This window comes from Mercurialis annua, linkage group LG4 (genome assembly GCF_937616625.2).
Source record: "Mercurialis annua linkage group LG4, ddMerAnnu1.2, whole genome shotgun sequence".
Classification (NCBI taxonomy): Eukaryota; Viridiplantae; Streptophyta; class Magnoliopsida; order Malpighiales; family Euphorbiaceae; genus Mercurialis; species Mercurialis annua.
In genome coordinates this window covers 29,272,434-29,288,695 of record NC_065573.1, presented here as the reverse complement: position 1 = coordinate 29,288,695, position 16,262 = coordinate 29,272,434, and the positions used below count along the sequence as shown (strand labels likewise).

The 16,262-nt window shown below is 33.1% G+C and overlaps 2 protein-coding genes across 2 annotated transcripts; one reads left to right on the top strand and one right to left on the bottom strand.

Annotated features, from left to right (window-relative positions):
* Positions 1 to 4,920: 4,920 nt before the first annotated feature.
* Positions 4,921 to 6,988, bottom strand: LOC126677997 (F-box protein CPR1-like). Its single transcript, XM_050372831.2, has 3 exons — positions 5,791 to 6,988; positions 5,553 to 5,629; positions 4,921 to 5,135 (listed from the first exon to the last, which is right to left on the bottom strand). The coding sequence occupies exons 1-2, from the start codon at positions 6,939 to 6,941 to the stop codon at positions 5,590 to 5,592; spliced, it is 1,191 nt and encodes a 396-aa protein (XP_050228788.1). The 5' UTR covers positions 6,942 to 6,988; the 3' UTR covers positions 4,921 to 5,135; positions 5,553 to 5,589.
* Positions 6,989 to 8,731: 1,743 nt separating this feature from the next.
* On the top strand, positions 8,732 to 10,684 carry LOC126678216 (F-box protein CPR1-like). Its single transcript, XM_050373121.1, has 3 exons — positions 8,732 to 10,008; positions 10,155 to 10,215; positions 10,466 to 10,684. The coding sequence occupies exons 1-2, from the start codon at positions 8,846 to 8,848 to the stop codon at positions 10,192 to 10,194; spliced, it is 1,203 nt and encodes a 400-aa protein (XP_050229078.1). The 5' UTR covers positions 8,732 to 8,845; the 3' UTR covers positions 10,195 to 10,215; positions 10,466 to 10,684.
* Positions 10,685 to 16,262: the final 5,578 nt, after the last annotated feature.

The following is a 16,262-nucleotide window of genomic DNA, read 5'->3' as shown; positions in this document are numbered from 1 at the left end:
TATATTTGTTGTTGTTAATTCTTGATTTCCTTTTATTTCATTTTTCATTTGTTTAACGTATAGTTGGTAGAAATGTGGTAATTGTAGTGATAGAGAGCCTTGTACATCTAGTCTAATGCGCTTGAGGTAATTCTCTTGATTTTCAGTTTACCTTGATAGCAGTCCCTCCACTGATCTTAGTTGTTCTGTTTTTTGTTGATGTACAACTTCCAATCCACAATGCAGTAGTAATTCTTTATATGATTCTCGACACCATTATGATCTTTCTTTAATTTGGAACATTTGTTTGTCTCAGGGTTTCCACTTGTGGGATATGAGGCTTTTTGATGGTGGAACAGAAGAAACTAGGACAACTTTTTGTCATTTGCGGGTCGATTAACTCTAATTCATTCGGTTATTACTAGCTCCTTAATGCATTCTTTTGCTGTTTACAAATGGCCATCCTCTCTTTTAGCGACCCTTGAGCGTAGCATGCGAAATTTTTTATGGACAGGTTCAGTTCATGAGAAAAAACTTATCACGGTTCCATGGAAGATGTGTTGTCAGCCTTACAAGGAAGGAGGTATTGGTATTAAAAATTTGCATTTGATGAACTCCAGTATGCTCAGTACACTTGCTTGGAAGCTTATCAGTTCTTCTTTAGATTTTCCTTTGTTGGTTCTTCGTAATCGCTTCCTGTATAGTTCAGGCATCCCCCATCAAACTTACTTTCAGTCTTCAGTTTGGGCTTCAATTAAGTCGGTTTATTCGTTGCTTAGATCGAAAATTATTTGGTTCATTGGTCAAAATAGCAAGCTAAAATTTTGGACTGATGAATGGATTATTCCATCAATTGCCAATCAACTTTTAATTCCAGTTAAAGAGCAACAAACTCTTTCTGCTCCTGTTTCCTTATTCATCAGCAACAATCAGTGGAATATTTCTCATATTGGTAATAATGAAGTTAGTTCTAATATTATGGCTGTTTCTTCCTCAATGACTGATGAGGATATTTGCATCTGGACAGCTTTAAAGGATGGGAAACATTCCGTCAAGAACATGTATAATTACTTACGTACTTCCAATCCTTTACTTCCTTGGGCTAAGTTTATTTGGAAAGATTATTTGCCACCTTCAAGATCTTTTGTTTGTTGGAGAGCTATCTTGAATTACCTACCCACTGAGGATAAACTTAAACAAAGAGGTTTGCAATTTGCTTCTCGTTGTTCTCTTTGCTTTGTTCACAATGAGAATCATGCTCATTTATTTATTCATTGCAAGTTTGCTAAGGTAATTTGGAAATCTATTTCTAGTCTTTTTGGCAAAAGGATTGATGAAACAGATTCGCTTCTTAGTCTGATTCAGCTTGCTACTCGAACTTCTTTCAGCTCACAAGTGGCAGTCTTATGGTGCTCGGCTATTGTGCAGGCTGTCTGCGTAATCTGGAAAACAAGGAACGCTGCAATTTTTGAAGACTCCATTCCTAATATTCATTGTGCTCTAAGAACAATTTGGACTGGTATCAAAGAATCAGATTTCTTCAGAGTTGGTTGTATGCATAATTCTTTGACAGATTTGCAAATCTTAAAGTTGCTCAATATTAATGGTAAACCAGCTCCTGCTCCTCATATCATTCCTGTCCTTTGGCATCCGCCTCTTAGCGGCTGGACCAAAGTAAACACGGACGGCTCATCGCTGGGTTCTCCAGGAGTGGCGGGTGGTGGAGGAATTTTTCGAAATACAACAGGTTTCACTAAAGGGGCATTTGCTTTTCCGTTAGGCAATGAATTTGCTTTTGTGGCAGAGCTGGTTGCAGCTATTATGGCGGTCGATGTTGCTTGGAAGAGAGGATGGCATTCTTTATGGCTTGAGAGTGACTCTTCTTATGTGGTTCAACTTTTTACTTCAAAGTCAAACAATGTTCCATGGGCTTATTTACACAGATGGCTAAATTGTCTTCATCAAGTTTCCCAAATGAATTTTCAAGTGTCTCATATTTACAGAGAAGGGAATGGAGCTGCAGATTTACTTGCAAAGCATGGAGCATCAGTTTCATCAACAATCTGGTGGTCTACTACTCCGTCTTTTTGTAATTCAGCTGTTTATCAAGATTATAGTAGTCAGCCATACTATAGATTTTGCTAGATGTTTTTGCTTGCAGATAATACTTCAGTTACAGCTGATTAGCTCATTTGAATGTGATGTTCAACCTGCCATTGCTGAAGTATTTCCATATGGAGCAAGGGAATAGGTGGACAAGTTGTCATCGTCTCGTTTGTTTTGTTTTCAATTCACATGGATTATTCAATGCGGCTCATGCTCAGAAGAGTTTGTCATTTTGTTTTATCTCAGTAGGTCCATTAGCAGCTGTAATTGGCATAGGCCTTTTAATTGGTTTCATTTTTTTGGTTGAGGTTTAATTTGGCCTCTTCAACTTTGTATTGAACATTATCTCTATTTTAATTTTATTTATGATAGGTAGCGAGAAAAATGATGTATACGCTAAGAGGGTGTCAACCTAGTTGAGATGCTCGGGTGCGTTTCCTGATTTCTTGACTACAATTTTATTTAAAAAAAAGGTAAGAGACTGACGTGAGATTTCAGATAGTGATGCCTTCTTAAGCCTGTAAGATATGGTAAGATTTAGCGATCTGAACTTTTAGGCTATTTACTAACCAACTTACTTATTAGTATGTTAATCATTAGTCCTCATTCTCGCATGTGTAGCCCGTCATTTTATATGTTTTTGATTGCTAACTTGTAGCTGTTATAATACTGCTGTGATTGTGAATGCAAGGTTATTGATTGTTTAGTTGTTTATAGGGGTGTTGCAGAAACTAAATCTAATAAAAAGATCAAATCATACCGACAAGTTCAGTTTGCCTTGGTTTGGCATTATAAAAGGTTTCAGTTTTTTGGTTGGATTCAGTTTTGGAATAAAGAGTTTCAGTTTATTTTGAAATATGATTACTCCTTACAATTTTGGTTCAGTTAACTTCTAGTAATGGTGATTATTAGCGGTGTTGATGTGGTTTTTGTGTCCTTGACCTGATTCATTTATTTTCTGTGAGGTTCTAGCAAGGTATATTGTGTCTAATTATCGGTGAGATTCTAGCAAGGTGGATATGTTGTGCCTAATTATCGGTGAGACTCGAGCAAGATCGATATGTTGTGTCTAATAACCGTGAAGTTCTAGGAAGGTGGACATGTTATGGCATGATGAGATGTCGGTTTTTTCCGTTTTGAATTCACATATCATGTTAAGATCTGAAAGCTATTCATCCTTCTAAAAACTAGAAAATGCATTTGATGTGTAGCTGGAAATTGTGTTACTTGAATGACAAGTTTGTCTAACTGTGCTATCTAAAGTGGAGAATGTCCATAGAGCATTACATGTCTTGGCATGAATTTGTGTTTTGAGGATTATCTCTGTCGTACATATGTTTGTTCAGGTTTTTTGAGCGTAGAATTGTGGATCTTGTCAAACTTCTGCATTAATGAATTTTATAATTGGCAATATGAGAAATATTATTTTCCTCATGAATCCAAGCCTATACCATGTGAATTGTGATATAGGTACCTTAATGATTAGGTGGTATGTCTCGTATCCATTTGAGACTGTGGATACGATTCAAAAGATATTACAAAAAAAATTGAGCGACGCTAGATATCTCCATATAATGATGCTTTACCCACCAAAATAAAAGTCGCCAGCATTGCGTAAGTTCCGTGAAAACTGGATTTAACGATGGTTTGCAAAATGCGCTGCCAATTTTTAGATAATCATCAAAAGTTGTGATGCTTGTGAAGTGGAGAATTCAGGGAAGTTTTAAATAGGGTAACAAATTAAACAATTTAATTTAAAAATATTTACTCTCAAAATGTTTTATAGGTAATAAATGTTTGTATTAAATGATACTAATAACAACAATAATTTGTAGTAACTGAGGAAACGTACATGAATAAGATCGGTAGTATAAATCAGAGTAGTACACAGATTAAATTTAAATTGTAAGGATTGGCTATTGTTAATGTTTTCATTGCTTTACCTATAATAGGTTATTCCATACTATTACAGGGTCTTGCATAATGTTGGTTTGTTAGTCTTTCTATTAGGACAACCATCAGTGATCAGACTAATGAGGCAGTATTTTTGAACTTTAATTTAGATTCATAGTTTGTCTTTAATTCCGGAAAGATTTGAAACATAATTATTTTATTTTTATTTTTATTTTTTTAATAATTAATGTTAATAAAATTTGATTTTTGTTGGTTAACCAAATATCTATCAAACTACACATATGGTTTCAATTTGGCTACAATTCAGTTATGATACATAGTTTCAGTTACGGTCTGGTTAAATGAAATTAGAATAAGTCAGTCTCAATTATTTCGGTTTGGCGACTAAAATCAATGATACACATCCCTAGTTTCAGCCTTTCAGGTATTAAAGTTGACAAGGTAAGTTGCTAAATTTGTTTTAGTTGAACATTTTTCATTTGTACAATCTGTAGTAAAATCTGCATATGGTTCATAATGAAGTGTTGTTACTACTACAGGACCATTGAAGTAACTCAATAGGTCCACAAAGCATCTAGGGTTTCTCCCCCTTGTGACATTTTATTTTTGTCGCAAAAGAGTTTATTTTAGTGACATTATACAGATTTCGTCCCTAATAGTAACTATCAGTGAAGAAAAAACAAGCAGCGACAACCACTTCTTTTGTGCATATGTAACTTTAGCAATTTCCACATGAATAATGTGACTACCCTGTTTTCACCATACAAATCCAAAACAATTATTTCAAGTAATTGTAGTGAAACAGGATATGGCAAGTGCCAAAAAAACAGAAGTTTTTTTCCGGCAAACTCCTGAAGAATTCCTGATCAGATCAACACTTACCTTGATCTCTCATTTTTCTTATCAAAAGAACAGAGCCAAAATTAATGGAGATCTAAGATAAACACGTAATATCATTAATAATACTGATAATATCTTAATTGGTCAGTAATTAACCTAAAAGTAGCATATCAGACAACCTTAAAAGAGCATCAAACTATCCTGACATGTCTCTAAAATATTTATATACTTTGCCCTCTACAAAATATAAAAGTAGCTTGCACCACCAAAAAGAGTCATCTCATCACTTCCAAAACCTGAGAAAAACAAATGCATCAAAATTTCATAACCTGAATTAATTCAGTGTTAAAAAAGAATTACCTCAAATGCATTAGAATGCACAAACATGCATTCTATCAAGAAAACTACCCAATTATACCAACAATTAGCTAATGTGCAAAGATAGCTTTTGAAAATAAACAACAAAACAGAACAACTATGGTTTGAAAAAGATAGTGAATGCTCGCGAGGTAAACTGAAAGTCAAGATAAACACCTCAAAAGTATTAGACTAGATGTATAAGGCTCTCTATCACAACTATTACCATATTTCTAACTACTCTAAGTTAATCAATCAAATAAAGAATGTAGTCAATGGAAATCAAGAATTTAACAGCAATAGGTGTGAATGACATGTACTGCAATTAGAATGGTTAATTATAAGATTCCCGTTACCTGTTTACGTCCATGACCATAATATAGCTTTCTTGCACTATAGTTTAATCTTGAAACCTTTTGATAGAAAGTCATCCCTAAACAAAAAATTGAATAAGAACATAGTCTTAGTTTAGATATTTAAATTCCATATGCAAGAGCCAAAATTTAAAGGGGACATAGTCTTAGTTTATATGCCACAATAAACGCAGAAATTTCAAAACAAAATTTGAATAACTTCAATAAAATTAATGTTTACCTGTTCTTCTTCCTTGCTGTTTTCTTTGGATTACCAGAAGATGAGTTCTTGTCTCCCTTTTTCCCATTCTTAGTAGATGGAACAGGGGCAATGGTTGTCAAACAGATCATAGCTTCTCCACTTTTGTTCTGCATAAGAGTTCTAACTTTTTTCTCTTTTCTGTCATACCAAACAAGTGGTGCATTATTCAGTTCCAGTAAAACCAAGTTGCCATTTTCCATTAAACCAAGAGGCTTAATGATAGCAGAGGGCAATTTAGCAAGGGAAATTGAAAAAAGCTTAGTCCAAGATTCCTTAACCCCGTATTCTTTCATAGCCCAAATACTCACACCCATACTCTCTCCATAGTTAGCACAAAGGGATATCCATTTTCCTAATTGGCCAACACCCATACTACAATCGACAGTAACATTGCCTTTACATTTAAAATCCTCAGCATCTTTCCTAAAATCGGGCAGAGGCAACTCGCGAAACTCACCCGTTGCGAGATCATAACCCACAATCAACCTCAAATTCTCATGATTATACTTCCCCATCAGCCAATGTAAAGCTCCATCAGAGAAAAAACCCAATGTGGTCTGTATAAAGTAAGGCATTTTGACAAATTTCAAGGCTTTCTTTTTGACACTAGAGATAACCATCTCAGTTCTTAAGTAACCCATTGTAGCAGGATTAAACTCCTGGGCAATCCTAATAACCTTGTAATCATCCTTACCACTATCATACCCAAACCCAAAACCTAAAAAGACAGCAGTAGCTTGGGAAAGAAAATCACTAGGCAATAGTTTCTTAAGGTAAACATGTTGGTTAGTGGTAGGGTTTAAAATGCAAAAATCATGAGTTTGATTCTTACGTAGCAAAAGCAGACCACTACAAGTTCCTACTATGAAAAATGGCTTAACCTCATCAGTAATGGGAACAGAAAACGTAGCCGTACTGTCCATGGAAGCTTGAACGAGAGATGACTGCTGCTTGAAGAACACGCTACTGAAGTTGGCTCTGGTGGCATATTCCAAGTGTTGTTTGATGAAATGGGGACTGCCGATTAGGGCTCGCCATTGCTTGGAGACGCACCGGCAACGACCAAGAGCAGCTGCTTCACATCGGCTGATAATTTTGGAGACAATTTCGAGAGGTATTTGGTCGGACATTGTTAGTGGTTGGTGGCAATGTCTAAAAATTTTAATGTAACATTTCTAAAACCCTTCACAGCATTATTTATACCCAGTGGTAAACCCTAAAATCCAGTAATTTTTTATTTACTCTCTAGAGCAGTGATTTTTTTAATTTTTTCTGAAAAAAACCTCTGTTTCTTGCAGTATTTTTGGATAAACTAGTAGTACATGTATAATGGTGTTCAAAATATATATTTATAGTCTATAGTTTAACTTGTTAAAAATGGTAAAAGAATTAATTAGAGTGGGGTTAATAAACTACAGATGTCAAATATGGTCAATGCTTTTAAAATTAATATTCACATGCCATATCAATACATTTAACTTCTTTTATCAATTTCAACATACAAATTATTCTTCTTTTTAACAATGGTGTGTACTCTAAGTTATATGTTTATGAAAATATTATTTTTATTTTTATTTATGAAAATTGTAGAGATTTTAAATTTAAATCTCCATCCATAGTCTATAAATTCAAGTCTTCACGAGTTTATCATTTTTATGATTAATCTAACTAAGTAAATATATTTTTCCTTATTATGTAGCTCATACAATCCATTAGACTTTCAATAATCCATTTATTTCCCAAAGAAGTACTACTATTGATCAATATATTTGGATATTAATAAACTATTTATCACTTCTTAGTTATTTTATGGGAGTGTTCAAACTTGAAGATATCAAACTAGTACTAAATTAACATATTAATCCTAACTTAAAGCCTACAATAATATCTAATTAAACACATAGTACTAGTATTATATTGGGTGGCGATTTTTGCACTCCACTAATCAATATTTGCACTCCAAAATTTTGTACATAGACTGTAATATCCCTAAATACTATTTCCTTTTTCTCTTCTCTCTATTTTTATTGTATCCTATCAACATAGACATCTAGTAAGTTTTTGTTAGGAAAGGAAATATTTGGTCAAATATATATTTGGCCCATATACTATTGCCAATCTTAATTTTAAACCATGTAAGTTTGTTTTTAAATACAACATGCATTTTTATTTTAATAAAAATGAGTGCTTTTATAGTAGAAAAATAATGTATCTACTGCACACAATTTTAACGCGAATGGACTTTATTTTTTATATTCTTAATACTCTTATAATGTAAAGTGAGTGTTTGTACTTCTATTTTATCAAAATTAAGTCTATATTTTTATTTTATTAAAATTAAATTCATCAAATAGATTTATAAATTTATAATATCATTTATATAATTGTTTTATTAAAATAAACACAAATATCACTCATTTAGTAGTCACTTTAAAAAAATATTTTTTGAAAATTGAAAAAGTTAATTTTAGTATTGTTATTTTTATACTTTTGTTTAAAAATAAGTTTTTTTACAAATATATGTATATCTGTATATGTATAAGTTATTATTTATTTATATAATTTTTTATTAATACATAATAGTTATGAAAATGTAATTTTTTTATAGTTTTACAATTATACTTGGAACAATGTTTTGCAATTTAAATGAAAGTAGTAAAAAAATTAACGAGAGGAAGTATAATATTTTAAAAACTAATTTATGATCATTGATAAACTAGGAAAAAAATATTATTTATTTCATTTATATGAAATAGTTCAAATCGACAAATATTATCAACAGGAGGAAGTATAATATTTTAAAAACTAATTTATACTCCATACTTTGGGTTTTTTAAATTAAAAACCAAACCGGAAAAAAAAATCTGTAATATAAAAAGCAACCGGTTATTTTTAGTTAAGTAAGCATCCAGAATTTTAGGGTTGCAAACTTTGGCACGATTTCTTTCTTCATTTTCCACTACTTGTCTACTGCATTTACTCTCTACACTATTTCTTTAGTTAGTAGCGCAGTCAAATACAGGTACCACTAACAATGTCCGACCAAGTTCTACCAGACATTCTCGCCAAAATCCTCAGCAGATGCGAAGTTGAAACTCTAGCCAGCTGCAGGTGCGTCTCCAAACAATGGCTTGCTATTATAGACAGTCCCCATTTCACCAAACTGCACATACACCGCGCCATGGAGACCCATTCCTCCAACTTATTCGAGCACAAACTAAACCGCAGTCTTTACTATGGACCCCTGGATTCTTTTTGCCACCGTCACATGCCTCTTATTTCTCAGGTTTACCCATTTGCATCCATTGGTTCTTGCAACGGTTTGCTTTGCGTATACAATTTAAAGACTGAAGCTTTTTGCATCTTTAATCCAACTACTATGAAATATTTATGTCTTCCGGGTTTCTTGCCTCCTTTTGACACCAATATTCTGGCTTATGGCTTTGGGTATGATTCTCTTTCTGATGACTATAAAATTGTTAGGATTGCTCAGAAATTTGATGTCAATGCTATGGACAATAATAATATTGGATTTTTAGAAACTGAGATGGTGGTTGGTTGTGTGAGATCAAAAGCTTTAAAAGTTGTGAAAATGCCTTACTTTATTACTGATAATCTGATGGGTGTGCTTGCTGCTGGAACTTTGCATTGGATAATGTGTGAATATTCATGCAATATGTATAAGACGAAGTTGCTTGTAGGGTATGATCTTGGAATCGATGAATTTCGTGAGTTGCCGCTGCCTGAGTTTGAGGGTCAAGCTACATGTACGTTCTGTATTGGTTTAATTGGGGAATGGCTATGCGTTTCATTTAAAATGTATGAAGATGATAAGGATGTTGGTTTTTGGGCAATGAAAGAATATGGGGTTAAGGAATCATGGACTAAGCTCTTCTCTTTTCGGCTTGATGTTCCGAATGTTAGTTACTATAGACTTTTGGGATTATCAGAGAGCGGTAATTTAGTTACAATGGAACTGGATAGGAATAGACTTGTTTGCTATGACAGAGAGAGGAAAAGTTTTAGAAGATTTGGTTGGAAGACAAAAGATGAATGCATGGTTTGTTTGAGAACCATGGCTCCCCTGCCAATTGATGAAAATGGAACAAGTATTATTATTCAACTTTTACTCTCGGATGAAAAGAATCAGTCTTCTGATGATCAGAAGAAGCCAAGTAGGAAAAAGAAGGATAAGAAGTAAGCATTAACATTTTCTGAATTATGTTTTTATATTGTTACTGTTAAATTATGCATATATCAGGATGTGTAGCTATGTTGATTTTGTTAGCAATTTATTATGTGAGGCTTTGTATTAGTATGGATTTGATGATTGTTCTGTGCAGGGGGTTTTTGCTGTCAAAAGGTTTCAAGCTAAAACTGTAGGTGAAAGGAAGCAAAATCCAGGTAATTACAATCTTATGTTATACCATTCTTATTACAATCTGTTGCTCTAAGTATGTTGTATGCTTAACTCATTTCATTCACAGTGCGAGTTCCTAATTGCCTTGGACTTTGAAGACATGTAGCAATTATATGCATAAGTACCACCATTTGCTACTCATTGTATTTATGTGCAATCAAAACTCACTTCTGTTTGGTAGTTCTAGAACCGCAACAATCTCTCGTTGATTATGGATGTCTTTGTTTTTCTCAGGGTTCGGATTGGGGAATGCTAGAAACTGCTTTGAAGGTACATGAAAGAGATTAGGGCAGCTTTTTATGTAGTAACTTCCATCTTAGAGTAGAATATCACTATACATTAGTAGGTTGAAATATCTAATTATCTATTCTATCAATATTGTTAGAAGGCTGTAATTATGAAATATTGTGGATCTGATGCTTTCCTTGGGTCCAGATATGGTTTCACCCCGCAATCAAGATTAATATGTGTTAGTTTTAATTGTTCCTTTGCTGTTTTCTGTTCTGTAATGGTTTTTGTCGCATCAAAATTGAAATTGCCAAAACTATTTTTTAACTAACAGAAGTCAGTAAACCAAGCTGCACAGAAAATATTTTAAACCTTGGTTCTCATAATTGTTGTGGGAATCAATGATTTAATATGCTTGACCAAAGGAGTTCTTCTACCAATTTAACATTTCCTTATTACTTGGGGAACAAGGAAAATAATGAGACTGCATTTTTGTTTAGTTGTTTTCTTAGTTGTGATTTAGTCTACCTTTTCTGTCTTTCACCAACTCTACAGCGTACAAGGTTACTCTATTTTGGTCCCCCTTTGATTTAATTATTTGACAAAATACAGATCTCTACATTATTACATTTACACCAACTAATATCCTTAGAATTCATACGATAACACTGTTCAAGTCTAAATAGCAATTGGTCTTAAAATAAACATTCAAAATGCACATACCAAAGGTGTTAGAACAGTATATTAGAATTCTATCCCATCTTCAAAGCTTTCTTAGCAGCTTCCAGGTTGAATCTCAGAGAACTTAAGAGCCCTAGTATATGTAGCATCAAATCAAAATACGTCGATCAAAATTTGCAGCTCATGTGATGTGAGAGTAGACAATGCGCATTAAGAATTACACATGATCGGCAAATTTTATTAGTATATTTTAACATAATCTCAAATCAACTTTTCATGAAATGATCTTTTTATATTGCACAATTAATGTTTTACCTAATAATATAAGTGACTACTACATTAAAATTACATTACATGATAACCAAACAATAAAATAATGATGTTGAAGCTTTGGTGCATCAAATCAATCTCTGATGAGCGCTGTATAATAACACTTGATGAAACCTAAATGCAATAGATAGATTCCTAGCACAACAGCTATAATCCAGAATGTAATAAATTTCTTGTTTCTTTGAGATACCATTATTTGCACCTAACAGTTCTTCAATTTTCACATCAAACTTCTTATACTTCATTAAAAATTCCTGACTTTTCAAATTGTATTTTCTGCCCTTTTATACTTTTGTAATTAATAGATAATGACGTGGATGTGCATATGGGTCACTATTAGGGACGAGTTTGGTTTGATTTGGAGTGCAAATTTCCAGAACCCAACCAAATCATCTTTATAAAATTCAAAATCTAACTTCACTAATACGGTTTATAGTTATTTCGGTTTACGGTTATTTCGGTTTGATGAAGTAAAATTTTAGTTCGGTTCAATTTTGTTCATTTTATACATAAAAACTCAAATTTTTAATTTAAAATCATTAAAATTATGTCTATTATTAATATTTTTACTAGATGGAACAATTATTAGTAATGATTTAAAATTAATTTACAATAAAAAGTTTAATGAATAATAAATTTTAGTATTATTTTAATTTAGGCTTAATTATTTTTTAAATTCAAATCTTTATACTTTTAATAAATTATGACCGAAACTTTTAATTTTTTGATTTTTTTTTTTGTAATTATAACTAAAATTTTCAGTTTTATTTTTAAAATCCAAACACTAACAGTGCTTTCAAGGACTTACGATGGGCGGGAGAACGGGGAGTCAAGAGTAAATATAAATTTCTGAATACAAAAAACTCAGGCTATCAAGAACTTAATGATATACAGTATGTTTAGAAGAAACAAACACTAAGAATGGGACTCATAACTCAATGTCATGTTAAAGATTTGAAAAAGTATTAGTTAGCAAAGGCCTGAAACAGAGATTATGTAAAATACATAATAGTGTCATTTTCCAATATTGATTAGTGTTTCGTTCTTGATTCGCAATTGGCAACTTCTTATGCATAAGTTATATGCCCAGCTAGTCATCCGGCCAATTGAGCTGCCATGAAACTTGGTTAATGTGATTCTGGATCAACCAAAATGAAGAACAAACAAGGCTACAAAACATGCTTATCAAACAAAATTAAGTTACAAAAATTGTGTGCTTATTTAGAGAGTTCCAGAAAATTACCATGCCAATCTAGAAAAATGCAACAAATAGCATAAACTCAAAGACCATTGAATTTGCTCAAAAGTCCCACAAATAGGGTTATTCTCCCTTGTGACTTTTGATTTCTGTCGCAAAAAAGTTTATTTTAGTGACTTATGCAGATTTGGTTTCTAACAATAATTATAAGCCAAGAAAAAACAAGCAGCAATAGCCACTTGAGAAATCTCCACAAGAATATGTTGCTTAAACTTGAAGTCTACATCAACGCATATATAACCACCCTCTTTCACCGTACCAATCCAAAATAATTATTTCAAGTAATAGTAGACGGCAAGTGCCAAGCAACAGAAGGCGTTTTCCGGCAAACTTCTGAAGAATTCCTGATCAGATCCAACACTTACCTTGATGTCTCATATTTTAATCAAAAGAAGAGAGCCAAAGTTAGTGGAGATTGAAGATAAACACATAACGTCACTAATAATACTAATAATATCATACTTGGTTAGTAAATAACCTAAAAGTACCATATCAGACAACCTTCAATGAGCATCACTATCCTGACATGTCTTAAAATATTTACTTAATTTACTTTGCCCATTACAAAATATAAAGCTGGCTTGGTTTCTTCTGTTGCACCATCAAAAAGGGTCATGTCACCACTCCCAAAACCTGAGAAAAACAAATGCATCAAAATTACATAACCTGAATTAATTCAGTGTTAAAAAACGAATTACCTCAAATGCATTAGAATACACAAACATGCATTCTATCATGAAAACTACCCAATTCTACCAACAATTAGCTAATGGGCAAAGATAGTATTTCAATAAACTAAAACAAAAAACAGAACAAAGGTTTGAAAAAGATGACGAAGGGACTGCTCGCGAGGTAAACTGAAAGTCAAGATAATAACATCAAAAGTATTAGACTAGAACTATAAGGCTCGCTATCACCACATACCATATTTCTAACTACTCTAAATTAATCAATCAAATAAAGAATGTATTAAAATAAAATGAATGCTTACCTGCTCTTCTTCCTTGCTGTTTTCTTTGGTTTACCAGAAGATGAGTTCTTATCTCCTTTTTTCCCATTCTTACTAGATGGAACAGGGGCAATGGTTCTCAAACAAATCATAGCTTCTCCATTTTTCTTCTGCATAAGAGTTCTAACACTTTTCTCTTTTCTGTCATACCAAACAAGTGGAGCATTATCCACTTCAAGCAAAACCAAATTGCCATTTTCCATTAAACCAAGAGGCTTCACAAGATCACAGGTCAAGTTAGCAAGGCAAATTGAAAAGAGCTTAGTCCAAGATTCCTCAACCCCATATTCTTTCATAGCCCAGATACTCACATCCATACTCTCTCCATACCTAGTACAAAGGGATATCCATTTTCCTAATATATAAGAATTGAGAGAATACAGAGAATAAAGATTTGAAGAAGATGAAATTAATTCATTAGATTAAAGCTGAGTTCAGCTTTCTAATTATATACAACTGCTATATTGACACTTGTCAATATTCTACTTGTTTAGAAAATAAAGATGCAACGGCTATTTCTGTTAACTGAAGTTAACAGAAATGCTGACTGTACATGCACTAACTAACTGCTAATTGACTGCTAACAGAATTTAACTAACTAATGAGCTGGACTTCTTCAATCTTGAATCTGCTTCTTCTATTCTTGATTTTGATACTCTATTACCCCCCCCCCCACAAGCTGGAGTATATATATCATGTATACCCAGTTTGATGAGTAAACTTTGAAAAGAAGATGTAGGCAATGGCTTTGTAAAGAAATCTGCCAGTTGTTGATCTCCAGAAACTGGAAATAGATGAAGCAATCCTGATTGTATCTTCTGTCTCACTATATGACAATCAATCTCTATGTGCTTGGTTCGCTCATGAAAAACAGGATTGTGAGCTATATAACAAGCAGATTGATTGTCACAATATAACTTTGCTGGAGATATCTGTTCTTCTTGAAGTTCTTTTAACAGAAAAGTTATCCATTGAAGCTCACAGGTTGTATTAGCTAAAGCCCTATACTCTGCTTCTGAACTTGATTTTGATACTGTAACTTGCTTTTTTGTTTTCCAGGATACTAATGCCTCTCCAAGGAAAACACAGAATCCAGTTATAGACTTTCTTGTATCAGCACAAGTTGCCCAATCTGAGTCTGAAAAAGCCCTTAAGGATATATCATTCTGAGATGGAAAAAAAATGCCTTGACCTGGTGACTTCTTAAGATATCTCAATATTCTGGAAATTGCTGCAAAGTGAGTCTCAGTTAGACAGTCTAAATACTGAGATAAATGCTGAACAGGAAAACATATATCTGGTCTTGTGCTGCAAAGATATATCAACTTCCCAACCAGCCTTCTGTAAGCTGTAACATCTTTGTATGGTGGAGAACCATCTTCTTTGATTAATCTGGTTTGAGCAGTCATAGGTGTTGAGGTTGGTTTTGAACCTATGAATCCAGTTTCATTGAGTAAGTCCATTGTGTATTTCCTTTGACACAAATTTATACCAGACTTTGACCTTGCTACTTCAAGACCCAAGAAAAACTTCAATGATCCTAAGTCTTTGATCTTAAAAGTGTCATCCAAGTAACTTTTGATGCTGTCAATCTGTCCTTGATCATTTCCAGCCAAGATGACATCATCAACATAAACTAGCAATGCTGTAAATGATTGATTGTTTTTCTTTAAGAATAAAGAGGAGTCTGAAGTTGCTTGAACATAGCCTTGAGAGAGTAAAGCTTCTGTTAACTTCAAATTCCATTGTCTACTTGCCTGTTTCAATCCATAAAGAGATTTTGTTAATTTACAAACTTGATTTGATTTTGTAACAGACAAACCTGATGGAATTTCCATGTAGACTTCCTCATGCAATTCTCCATGCAAGAATGCATTGTTGATGTCCCTAAATCTATCTAGTATGCAAAGCAACCCATTGCAAGAACCAACTAAGATCCCAGAACCAAAACAAGGTAAATCATTGAAGAATTTGAGGGACTTGCCGTAAGGTTGGGAACTATCGAAGACTGATTCGTAGAGCTCATAATCTCTAAAGATCAAAGAGTAATTGATGGCGCTAATAGAGTAATCTGTGTCATATTTGACGAAATCTGAGTCATCAATCATGGCCTTCCATTGCTTGGAAACACACCTGCAACGAAGAATGGTGGATACTTGACTTCGAATTAGGATTTCGACGATAACTTCTGCAGGAAAATAATCTGACATTTTTGTAAGATAATCCAATCCTAAGGCATCACCTAATATTAATTAGGTGATTTATCACCAAATCTACTCCAACCACAATCACTTTTTTCTACACTAAAAAGAATATTCCTTTTCATTTTTAATATTTTATTCATTTTTTTATTTTAACATTTATACACTTTTATCAATAACACCCACAAACTTATGTAATGTTGTTGTTGTGTTTCGTCTCGTTAAATTATTGATGTAATAATATTTTTAAATTATTGTCCCGTTAAATTATTAATGTAATAATATTTTTAAATTATTGTCCCGTAAAATTATTCTATATAATAA

Excerpts from the sequence above, each read along its gene's own strand:
- LOC126677997 (XM_050372831.2), bottom strand. The coding sequence starts at position 6,941 with ATGTCCGACCAAATACCTCTCGAAATTGTCTCCAAAATTATCAGCCGA. Across the intron at positions 5,630-5,790 it reads ACAGCAAGGAAGAAGAACAG|GGATGACTTTCTATCAAAAG; the intron begins GTAAACATTAAT and ends TTTTTTGTTTAG.
- LOC126678216 (XM_050373121.1), top strand. The coding sequence starts at position 8,846 with ATGTCCGACCAAGTTCTACCAGACATTCTCGCCAAAATCCTCAGCAGA. Across the intron at positions 10,009-10,154 it reads AGGAAAAAGAAGGATAAGAA|GGGGTTTTTGCTGTCAAAAG; the intron begins GTAAGCATTAAC and ends TGTTCTGTGCAG.